Source organism: Betta splendens, chromosome 10 (genome assembly GCF_900634795.4).
Source record: "Betta splendens chromosome 10, fBetSpl5.4, whole genome shotgun sequence".
NCBI classification, from domain to species: Eukaryota; Metazoa; Chordata; class Actinopteri; order Anabantiformes; family Osphronemidae; genus Betta; species Betta splendens.
Window position 1 is genome coordinate 5,032,057 of NC_040890.2, and position 12,418 is coordinate 5,044,474.

The 12,418-nt window shown below is 42.8% G+C and overlaps 1 protein-coding gene across 2 annotated transcripts; it reads left to right on the plus strand.

Moving 5' to 3' along the window:
* The first annotated feature begins 536 nt into the window (after positions 1-536).
* Positions 537-12,310, plus strand: naa15a (N-alpha-acetyltransferase 15, NatA auxiliary subunit a). Of its 2 annotated transcripts, none has more exons than XR_008696020.1 (20): positions 537-907; positions 1,632-1,716; positions 3,188-3,292; positions 3,470-3,627; positions 3,719-3,853; positions 4,383-4,536; positions 4,692-4,811; positions 7,319-7,414; positions 8,435-8,541; positions 8,625-8,697; positions 8,775-8,944; positions 9,024-9,176; positions 9,256-9,384; positions 9,784-9,997; positions 10,348-10,541; positions 10,622-10,730; positions 10,827-10,925; positions 11,037-11,176; positions 11,374-11,471; positions 11,696-11,834. XR_008696020.1 is itself a non-coding variant. In XM_029165917.2 (20 exons), exons 1-20 carry the CDS (start codon positions 854-856, stop codon positions 11,903-11,905), a joined length of 2,607 nt encoding a protein of 868 aa, XP_029021750.1. In that variant the 5' UTR covers positions 539-853; the 3' UTR covers positions 11,906-12,310. The 2 variants fall into 2 exon arrangements, 1 of the variants encoding a protein (XP_029021750.1); XM_029165917.2 differs by having other exon boundaries at positions 539-907; positions 11,037-11,180; positions 11,696-12,310.
* The last annotated feature ends 108 nt before the right edge of the window (positions 12,311-12,418 follow it).

Below are 12,418 nucleotides of genomic sequence, written 5' to 3' on the forward strand. Positions count from 1 at the left end.
GAGGAACTCTCTCCAGCCGCAGGCTCAGGTTGAAGATGTGTTGGAGGACACCACATAGCTGGGGAGCACAGACTTTCAGCAAACTTGGGCTGATTCCATCAGGTCCTGCAGCCTTTGTTGGATGAAGCTTGTTCAGCTCCTTCCTCATCTGATCTGCTGTGATAGTATGTGAGGTGTGGGTGGGGGAAGACCCCCTTCCCCTCCTTGATCTTGACTGACAGCACTGTATATAGTCTGTACATAACTTCATTTAATTCACCCCTCACTGTACTATTCAAACTAATCAGACACTAATCACTATTCAAATTAATCGTATTGTGTCATGTTGTTGTACTGTTTGTACTGTACTGTTTATGCTGAGATGTACTACCTGCCAACACGTCAAGTCAAATTCCTAGTTCTGTAAAGTGCTCTCTAGAGGACCTGGCAATAAAGCTTTTCTGATTCTGATTCTGAACACGGCAGATGGCGGTAGTGCAACTTTAAGGATGCAAGCAGCCATAAAACGCCGAAGAAGAACATACAGTTTTTATTGCAACAGGTTTCAAGAAACATTATAGTTTTCTTTATTACTGTCGTAAAGAGCATTTAAGATCTACGACGAGCTTATGTTGGTTCACATTAAATAAAAGTCTACAGCCCTTTTGCTAAAAACGACATCTGTCGAATTGTTTGTCGAATCAGATAGCGACGTGACCCGGACGAGAAGTTCCTCGGCCATTTTGCTCGGAAGGGGGCCTGTGCTTCAACACGTGAGCGGCAGGAGCCTGAAGACACTGAAACAAACCTGGATATCTGACTCGGAGAGGACAGATTCATGTGCGAACCCACAGAGACATAGGAAAGCAGCGCGATGCCTACACTCACTCTACCGCCGAAGGAGAATGCGCTCTTTAAGAGAATACTGGTAGGCTAGACGCTTGACAGACGTTAGCTGGCGGGCTAATGCTAGTTTGCAATAGTTAGCCGTCAGTTCAGTTTATTGGCTAGTCAGTTAAGCAAGGTATTTCATACAACAAACGCACTACCAAGACAGCATCTATGTTGTTAACCAGTAGCTGCAGCATTACTACTAAGGAAATAGAATAAGATGTCTAACTTTAGACGTGCTGTGCCTTACTACACGTCCAAGTTTTAGTGACGAAGCTGTTTGACACATGACAGCCAGACCAACACAAGATTCATAACCGTCCAGTCAGTTTAACGGTTGTTTTCTACGGTCCGCATATAAGCTAGGAAAAGTCGCGTCAGACTAAACGGAATAATCAATATATAAACATGTCATTCTCAGGGTAAGCCACATTTATTCTGGCAAATTGGTTATAAAACTGAATCCCCATCAAACCACTACTGCTGTGTGGCTATTGATTTTGAGGTCAGGCTTCAGACTACCTGTTTGATAGACTAATGCCGGTGTACGTGTATGATCATCATCATTTGAATCAGTGCTGCACACTGACCTGCCCATGAGGCAGTGAGTTGTATGTGGTGCTCCACCACCAAAACTGGTTTTATTCCACATGGCGTGATATTAAATCCCTGTCACGAATGTGCAGCTCTCCAACAGTTTCCACCTACATAGCGTATATCAGGAAAAACAATAATGGAGCCTGCTCTGTCTTTTGTTGCAGAGATGTTACGAGCACAAGCAGTACAGAAATGGACTGAAGTTCTGCAAACAGATCCTGGGTAACCCGAAGTTTGCTGAACATGGAGGTAAGAGGAGCGATTTAACATTATTCCTTATACCAAATTGGTTTGAAACTGTGAGAAGCATCATGCTTCTTCCTACTTTGTTCGAGGTGTTGGTTTCCTATTGGTTATCTGGAAGTATGCACATTTTTTTTCCAATTATTCTGATGTGAGCCAGTCCTCGCCTGTCTCCTTGGCAAGATCAGGTCACGAGGTCAGCTCTGCTCCACGTCCCAAAGGTTCTTGTTGGAGTTAAAGTTTGTGGTGTTTATGGGTGAAAATTATATCTGATTCTACCAGAATCACCTTTCTACTGTTTGAGACGACCAGACCCTGGCATTGTTCTCCACTGCTGGAAAAAGTCATGTCATTCAGTACATTTAGGTAGTGAGTCGTGAGCTGAAACACGTTGATTAGTGAAGTATTAATCTGATGCTTGTTTGCTGTGGACTGTTCATGTTCGATCCTAACTTGGGCCGAGACCCAGTATAGGACTAGGTTCTCTCCATTCTCTCACCATTGGGATGAACTGGAATGCAGACTGTTAGGCATGCTCTAGCACCCATTGATGCTGACATTGCTGAATAGCTATGCTCCAGTCAGCTGCTCGTTAACTAGTGACGATGCTAGTGAAAGCTGCTTCTGTGGAGATCGTATGATGCTGCTCAGGTACGAAACAGTGCAGGATCACAGAAGATGACTACTCGTTGAGGTCCAGTCCTAAATGTGTGGAAGATGTATGCTTTTAGCACCTCTAGAGTCATACGGGGGTAATCTAGATGAAAGCTGGTCACAGTTTTGTCCTTTTACATGAAGCAATGCAGTTACTTTGCTTTTAGCTTACACACGTTAGCCAGCAGCTTAAAAAGTTTTTTTTTTATTCATTTGGTATTTTATTCATATTTGTGGATAAATTCTACGCATGTTGCTTTTGCCATCTGAAACATACACAAGCTTTGTATTTTGTGGAGGCGAGCAGCAGTGGCATGTGAATCCAGCAAAATCCCAGTCATCCCAGCCATCCCCACAGGAATGTGGTTTAAAAGAGTTGGAGTTTAAATTCATTTTTGGGATGCCCATTTATCATTTTTAATAAACCCACTTAAAATGTACAAACCTTGCCTCTTCTTTTGTGAATTTGGACATGAAATAATATAGGAATGATCACTGTTGCAGGCTTCATGCTTAAATTGTTTTAATCTACAAATTGTTTAATCTCTGTTGCATTTTGATTTTTAGTCTGCTGCTGAAAACAACCAAAAAGCTCAAAATAGACAATAAGAACAGCGGTGAAGCTGTGGGCTGTCTCTGGTGGACAAACTATGTCATAACCTCAATGTTTGATTTAAAGAGTAGTCCTTCAGTGAATTGACAGATATAAATAAAAAAAACAGATGTGCTTGTTTAACTTTCTTGTATAATTATCATTTATGTACTAATAAATTAACATTGTAATGTTTCTTTATAATTTACTTCTCTCTGCTTTGGAATTCAGAGACACTAGCAATGAAGGGTTTAACCCTTAACTGTCTGGGCAAGAAGGAGGATGCCTATGAGCTGGTCAGAAGAGGCCTGCGCAATGACCTAAAGAGCCATGTCTGTATCCTTCTAATTCACCTTCAGTGATCCTGGCATCTATCACATCAGCCTGATGATCTGTAAATTCAGCCAGTGTGCTGCCACTTGCTGTGTTTGCTCTTTGCTGAGCTTTAACTCTTGCCTTTTACCTGTTTTATATGTGCTTGCGTGTTTTTCCTGAACTCATCTCTCCTGCCAGGTTGGCATGTGTATGGTTTGCTACAGCGTTCTGACAAAAAGTATGATGAGGCCATCAAATGTTACCGTAACGCTTTAAAGTGGGACAAGGACAACCTGCAGATCCTTCGAGACCTCTCCCTGCTGCAGATTCAGATGAGAGACCTGGAAGGGTACAGGGTGAGAGCAATATACACTATGTAGATGAAGACAGCATAAATATGGAGTAGGAATGTGCTCACAAGTCAGTGTGCTGTGGCTGTCCTCTCAGGAGACTCGGTACCAGCTGCTGCAGCTTCGTCCAGCCCAGCGAGCTTCATGGATTGGATATGCTGTTGCCTATCACTTGCTAGAAGACTTTGAGATGGCCGCTAAGATTGTGGAGGAATTCCGTAAAACGCAACAGGTAGGCCAGACCTGAGGCTCCACACATTCTTACCCTGGACGTTCCACTCTGATGTTGTCCTGTAGTGGTGAAATGAAGTGGAATGTTTCACACATGCACTTGACTCTCTGTTAGTTCACATCTGGGCACATAGTGCTCAAGCAAACATGTCCCGTAGATGCATAGTTTTCTCCAACATCTGCATTATCGCTGTAAAACCAATAATGTCCATGGTTGTATTCTTCTGTGCATCGAGCATGTGTTTGTATAAACATCATTCACATGCCTAGTCAAATCCTTAACACATGGACTCGCTGTGATGCCACACAGACTAAGGAGCTTGCTAGTGCAGGCCTTCAGCGCTCACATGCACTTCACGTGTGTAAAGTGCAAAACATCTGTGATGGTTCTCCTTCATCCAGATCATGTTTATCCAAAAGGGTCTGTTCAGTGGACTGTGTAAATGCTGCTTTTAACATTTGTGGAACTGAAGGTTATCAAGTTTAGCAGAATGCTTCAGTCTGTAATTCTACCTTCATGTTCATTCCAGACGTCTCCAGACAAAGTGGATTACGAGTACAGTGAACTACTGCTCTATCAGAACCAAGTTCTGAGGGAGGCAGGCTTGCATAAGGAAGCCCTTGATCATCTCAACAACTATGAGAAACAGATATGCGACAAACTGGCTGTAGAGGAGACAAGAGGTATGCTGATGCTACATTCATACGCAAACATTGTTTGAGCCGAATCGCCTTCTTTAAACACCTTCTGCTGTGCAAAAAAACAAAACTTTCCAATTGTTTTGTGTGTAAAAATTTCCCCTCACACTGCCTTTATCTGCATGTTTGTGTGTGTATAGGAGAGCTGCTGTTGAAACTAGAGAGGCCTGAGGAGGCTACAGAGGTCTACAGTAGACTCCAGGAGAGGAACCCTGAGAACTGGGCCTACTACCAGGGCCTCGAAAAAGCCTTAAAACCAGGTGAACAGATGTCTTTACTGGCGCTTAAATGAAACCAGCCAGATGACATTAATCTGATGCAGTTCTAGTCATAATTCCACATTAATTTCCACACTTTACCTATTATGGGGTGATTTAAGTGCCACAGTCATGCACCTCTTACCAAAAACCAGCTGGACCAGCTGGATGCAGCTAATCCTAGCTACAGTGGAAAGGCAAGTCGTTTTAACAGAAGACATCTCCAGTAGAACAAGGTTCAAGATTTTTATTTGTTGTAAGACTCTGAACTTTCTCTAATTGTTCTGGTTTTATTTGTGAAGTAGTTTATATAAAGTCATTGCTCCTGAGGTTCAAAGGGACACTAGGTTCAACACTGTGACTCTTAGTCAATATTAAACTATATATACCTATAGGACTGCTGAGGCCACCACAGTGTCATAGAAAGTCTGTAACAGCTCTCTGCACACACCTGAGGACAATCCTTTCCATAGCTTTCATCAGGTGGGAGGTTAAGGCCACAGGTCTGAAGTGTTTGGGCTCCTTAAGACGTACTACTTTCTAGTACTTTTTGAACTAGAACCAGACAGGAAGTCCCCCAGAGTACTGGTACCCTCTCTAGGCTGAGGCTCAGGTTAAATATGGACAGGACCAGCTCACAGAGCTGGTCTGCACACTCCCTGAGGAGCCTGGTGCGCGTGCGATCAGGGCCTATTGCCTAACTGCAACTGCATGCTGCTGAGCTGCAAACAGCTGATAGCTGGAGAGGTGTGAAGAGGGGGGCAGTGTGTATGGAGACTGGGGGCTGGGTAGAATCACATCTATTATATTCTTTGCCCAGGCTTGGTCACCCATGACCTGGCGACCATTCGCAGCGTCACCATGGCCTGAGATGTGTTTTAGTCCTCTACACATCACGGACATTGTTCTTCTACGAGCGATGCTCCAGCTTCTTCCTGTAGCTGTCTTTGCACGTGCTTATTTTATATTTTAGTTCCTGCTGCACTCTGCGCAGCTCCTCATTGTCCCCTGAGAGAAAGGCCCTCTACTTCTCATTTAAAAGGGCACCCAGGGGTCTCAGGGGTCACCCAGGGCTTGTTGTTGGGATAACGCCACACTGTCTCACTGAGTTTTCCACACAGAAGCGTATTTAGTTGAACTTGTTATATATATTTATATATTTCCCATAATAAAACATGGTAAATATGGCTTGTACCACCGTCTTCTCTCCAAGCGCTTAACTCCAGCTCTGCAGCCTCGTCCATTTCTCCATATCTCGGCTGATATCTCTGGCTTTCCAGCATGCAGAAGCTTGAATCTGCTAAGAGCTAGCAGCTGATCCCGAGTGTAAACAAATTAAAGGGTCCTCTGAGCATGGCTCAAAAAGTTTACAAAAAATAATAAAACATTTCAAGCAATTAAGTTTGTGCCTCTAGTTACACGACTCCATATGGATTTGTAGGAAATACACACACACACACACACTGGAAATAAACATAAAAACATGCAAATAAATCAAATGAAATGATCAGTTTCAACCCATATTCCATATGTTAGGACAAGATTCAGAGTCTGATTAAAACAGAGTGGGTTCTTTTATATGCTGAGTAAAAACAAAACACATTCATACTGCTGCAGTCAGGTTGCAGTAAGACAATCTACAGAATGTGTAAGACTGACTGCATCCTGGGCTCCATCCAGGATGAATACTCTCTTTGCAGGCAGTCTGCGTTTCCCCAAAACAGCTACAGTAATCAATTTATTTGGTTCAAATTGAAGATAGGATTTCCTTATTGGTAGTGCACAGGGGAAACTTCCACTTTATAGCAGCAGAATGTGTGTGTATAAGGCCAAACCAATGCTCTTCCCACTGAGTCAGTTCTGACTTTTCCACGTTACTGGCACTTATTCAGGCCAAGCATATTCCATTTAAAGACAATGCGAAAGGGTGACACTTTTTTTTTTTTTTTTACCTGGAGCGCAGGTGATGCTGACTCTATTACATCACAGGAGTGGGTGCTGACCTCCTGACGCTCTATTACAATGTAGCTGCTTCAGGCCTAATAGCTGTCAGACAGCGGATGGTGGCTGTGCTTCCAAATTCAAGCTTGATTTGAATTTTCTGGTCCTTTCAGGTGCAGAAAGGATTTAATGGACTGCATAAAGATCTACCACAGTCAACCTCTGCTATTACTTTTGGCTTAATCTGTTGAAATGTTGTGTTCATACCAGTTTTTTTCTGGTTTATTTATGATTCATTTTACATTTTCAAGCATTACTCTGTCTTCAGACATGCAGCTGTTTAACATTGCTCCAGATAAAGGCATGTCTCTCTAATAAAGAATTAATCTTATTTCCAACTTAATGTCCCTGAAGTATCCCTCTGTATCCTTTGCCCGTTCATTGTTAGAATCGTACAATGCGGTCAGTGCTGCTCCTTCTGCTTCTGTTTCATTTTTAATGGGCAGTTGAAGGATGGTTTTCTGTACTTACTTTTTTTTTTAATCCTTATTGTAATTTTGTGTTTCTAGGCAGTGTAAGTGAACGCCTGAAGATTTTTGAGCAATCCTGGGTGAAATTTCCCAAAGGACTGGTTCCCAGAAGGCTGCCCCTTAATTTCGTCACAGGTAACCTAGTGTAAGCGATGTGTTAGTGATCTACTGAGATGAGATAAACTTTATTTATCCCATAGTGTGGAAATTCTATTGCCAGAGCAGCCACAAAGAAACCGCAAGATGCAGAAACAATAGGAACAGTAAGACACAGGAAATGCAGAATTAAAAAGAACATGTGACAGATCCACAACTTATATATTCATAGTCACCTTTAGTTTGGTGGTTGTATTGATTTTGATCGTATTAGGGTATGAGTACTCAGATACTTGTGTATTGACATAAACCATTCACACCCACACTAATTTAGAGTCTCTAACTAATGTGAAAAATATTCAGACCCCAAATAAAGGATCCTGTGGGACCTAGTTTGACCGTGCAGTGCTGCTGAACTCTGTTCCATAGAGCAGAGGTTGGTCACGGTTCTTTGGGGGATACCGAAGAGAGAGGGGACTTGCCATAGTCAAGCTGAGACATGGTTGGATTGTGAAACTAAATTTTGTGAGGCACTGACATGGTCGGCTGATTAAAAATGGAAGTAGCCCGACTGCCTAATGTGTTTAAACTCTACAATCAGACTATATCCTGAGGGAAGGGGGAAACAGAGGAACTGTCAATAGATCTTATAAAACCATCTAATATTTTTCTTCCTGTCATCATTGTTGTAGTTGCGGGAATTGCCTATGAGTCATGATTTCATGGAGGGTGGATGTAGTTAGGTTTTGTAGAAAAGTAGTGTGTGATATGAAAATAAGCACATGACAGGTTGAACATTCCTGAGATGCGGTTGGAGTGGGGAAGGTGTGTTTTGTAGGAGTTCAGGCAGCAAATGGAAGAAGCCAGTGAGGTATTCACTAATAAAACCTCAGCTCTAGGTTCTCTCCAAATAGTAAATTAGTTTATTGTTATCATTCAGTGTTGTGGATGGTCATCATTCTTGCGACCTGTATACCTGGATCGTAGCTGACTGTAGCATTGTTAGTATTTTGTACCTTAACCTCTTATGGTGCCTTTGCTGTGTGTTGTGCTGGCCAGGGGAGAGGTTTTGTCAGTGTCTTGACAGCTACCTGAGGATGAACTTCAGTAAAGGCTGCCCTCCCGTCTTCACTACCCTCAGATCTCTCTACACAGACAAAGAGAAGGTCAAATATTCATTTTCAGTTGTATCCGGTTATCTCCAGGTGCAAAATGAAGCAGATGTTGAAATGGTTGTCTTCTCATGCAGGTCACAATCATTGAAGACTTAGTAGTAGACTACGAACACTGTTTAAAAAGCTGTCGGATGTTCAGTGAGAATGGTGAGTGTTTGTGATTTATTTGCTTAAATTGGTTCAGGCCATTTTAAACACAAAGTAAAAGGTTTGTGTCCACACAGATGATGGGAAGGAGGAACCCCCAACCACCCTGCTGTGGGTGCAGTATTTCCTGGCACAGCACTTTGATTTCATAGGACAGACCAGCCTAGCTCTGCAGTACATCAACACTGCTATTGACAGCACACCCACACTTATCGAGCTCTTTCTCATCAAAGCCAAGATCTACAAGGTTTTATAGAAGGTTTTTTTTTTTCATTAAATTTCTGGTTACCCTGTAACATCTTCTAACCTGCTGCTTTGCCACGCAGCATGCTGGCAACATAAACGAAGCAGCTCGGTGGATGGATGAGGCTCAAGCCCTGGATACTGCCGACCGCTTCATCAACTCAAAGTGTGCCAAGTACATGCTAAAGGCAGGCCTCATCAAAGAAGCAGAGGAGATGTGCTCCAAGTTTACACGAGTAAGAGAGAGGAGCGAGGGGGATTTATTTAATTTAGATAGGTGAGTTTGAAGCTTAATGAGGTGTGTTTTGCTTTCAGGAGGGGACGTCTGCAGTTGAAAACCTGAATGAGATGCAGTGTATGTGGTTTCAAACAGAGTGTGCCTTGGCTTACAAGTCTATGAACAAGTTTGGAGATGCTCTAAAGAAGTGCCATGAGATCGAGAGGGTAAGTCTACTAATGTTATCACTGTAAACTGTGAGTTTCCCCGTGGGTTCGGGACTTGTTAAGCAGGTTTATTGTTGTACCTGCGTGCCAAAGGTATTGGCACTGGTATTGTGGTGATCGGTGTTTCTTCACAATTTCAAGTGTAAGGAATATGGTGCAATATGCATTTAAAAGTGAAAAACAATTAAAAGAGAAAAATAAAGGAAATGGAACATTTACAGCAACAGAAAGAGATGTGAAAACCTTTTAGCATGATGTTAGTAGTGTTTGTGTAGTCTCTGCTATAGTATTTTATACTTCTGCCATCTTGATATTTGAGTTTATTATTACATAATCAATGTGATGTGAAGTTGTAGGTTCTTATACATCTTATGTCTCATCCTTTGTTTTATTCATCAGCATTTTGTGGAGATCACTGATGACCAGTTTGACTTCCACACCTACTGTATGAGGAAGATGACGTTGCGGTCCTACGTGGACCTGCTGAAGCTGGAGGATGGCCTGCGACAGCATCCCTTTTACTATAAAGCTGCTCGAACAGCCATCCAGATCTACTTAGCCCTGCACGACAAGCCGCTGACTGACGACAACAAGGAGAGCCAGGCAGACACGGGTGAGGCTACGTGTGTCAACTACAACTTTCATTACTGATATAAATGCCAACTCTTGTGGTACCAAGGGCACATGAGTAGTTGACATTATGTCTCGCAGCACATCTCAGACAAGAGAAATTTTTGAGTTGCAGGCTAAATTCTACAATTGAAACAATTTGCATGTAAAGTATATCTACTTTTTTAGCACATTCAAACTAATTTCTGAGACCACCAACCCCTGCAACACTTGGCAGTAATCATTAAGTAGAGGAACGTCATTGTCACAGCCTCCTAAACGTGACTGAGCATTAAAAAGGCATTGTATTAAGACAAAGTAAAAAAATGCTGGTGGCTAATTTGCTATTTGTAGAAAACCTTACCGACAAAGAGCTGAAGAAGTTGCGCAACAAACAGCGAAGAGCCCAGAAGAAGGCACAGCTAGAGGAGGAGAAGAAGAATGCAGAGAAGGAGAGGCAGCTGAAGAACCAGAAAAAAAAGAAAGAGGATGATGAAGAGGAGATAGGCGGGCTCAAAGAAGAGCTAATACCAGATAAACTGGCCAAGGTCTGTCAGCAGTGTGAATAGAGCTGGCTTCATGAATTTACTAAAAATGATTAATGGCACATGGTCAACTGTTTTACCAGCCAGAGAATCCTTTAGAGGAGGCTGTGAAGTTCCTGATTCCCCTGAAGAATCTGGTGCGCAACAAGATTGAGACTCATCTTCTGGCCTTTGAGATCTACTTCAGAAAAGGTCAGAAAGCATCTGCGTGCTTCTTATCTGGTCAGATGTTGTGTTTGCACTATTATATTTATTGTTGGAGCCTTGTGTCTAACTTCCTTCCCCCAGAGAAATACCTGCTGATGCTGCAGTCCATAAAAAGGGCTGTAATCATAGAGCCTTCCAACCCGTGGCTGCACCAATGTCTAGTGCGCTTTTTCAAGAGAGGTGAGCACGCCTGTTGCATGTTATTGCGGATGTAACTCTGTACTACCTAGCAAATGCAACTTGGCCTGAAATCTCTCTTAACCAGGTTTTACTTGTTTTCACCCTGTGCAGTGAGTGACAGTGCAGATTTGGCAGCAGTGGTGAGGACAGTGTTGAAGAAGGAGATTGCCAGACTCTTTGGAGAAAGCAACCCTCAAAGCTTCAACAAGAGCTACCTGAGTCAGCACTCCAGCTCAATCCCTCACCGCTTGGCAGGTACACACACTTACACTTCAATTCAAACATAGGTCCAAGATGTATTAAAATAGTTAGGCACAGAGATGGTTAATACTGCTTGAATTATATTTAGTCTTGTGCTACTTGTATAGTGTTAGTAACCTAACTAAACAGAACTGTGTATCCAGACATGAGAACTGCTATATTAAGGCTGTCACATTTGTTTTTCCAGCTGCTAAGATGATGGTCTACCTAGAGCCTTCCTCTGATAAGATGGCCTGTGAGATAGCTACAGCTTTAGATGAGTCACTGTCTGGAAGGAGCATCCAGGTTGGTAACAGTTCACCAGCATCCATCATTCATCTAGGACCTTTGTCACAAATAGTGGGGGATCCAAATTAGAACCAAACACAAGATGAAATTTGGCCTGAACAAAAACAAGTTAGTTGACAACAGGTTTAGCTGCACATGACATCAGACGAAAACATTCAAAGCTTCACGGAACCTAACCTGTCTTTGGACACTTTAAATTATACTGATTGTGTGTTTTGCAGGTTTGTAATGAGGTGCTGGAAGCTTTGCGTGCCGCTCAGCTGGGGGAGGAGCAGCAGAAAGCTGCTGAGCCTTACAGAGTGGCATGCCATAAGCTTTACCCCTACAGCTTGGCCTTCATGCCCCCAGGCTACCAAGACAATAGCACCACATTTACTGCCAACGGCGACCTGTCGGGGGGAGAGCATGACGACATCTCGAATGAAATGTGAGCTTGAACACCGCCAGACGCTTTGACCCATCGGCACATCCATTTCCCCAAATCCTCTCTGTCCCTGGGCAATGGCTATTGTGAGCCGCCCTGCATTGCACTGATCTGGATGGACTGAGCACCAGAGAAGGAGCTACCACATGGAGGAAGATGATGCCCACTTAACTTTTTTTTTTAATTAAAACCCTTTCCACATTTGTTGTGAGAAACTCCAGATATTTGCAGTATCGGGTGGAAAAGCGGGCTTTAGCTGCTCAGATGGCTTTAGCAAACAGTTAGTTTGCTACAACTCCGGTGTTTCACATCATGTCCTTCTTGTAGGTGCATCTGCTTCTCACGTTTTTAAAAAGTAATTTATATATTACAAACCGACAGATGGATTAATAAAACAATGTTTGCAAAACCACATAGTAGCGTAGTGGTGCTGCTTTTTTGTTTTTGTTTGTTCGTTCTTGTTCCTGTAGACATCAAGGGTCCAAACAAATGCCTGAGGCTGATTGTTTAGCTTGGCTGC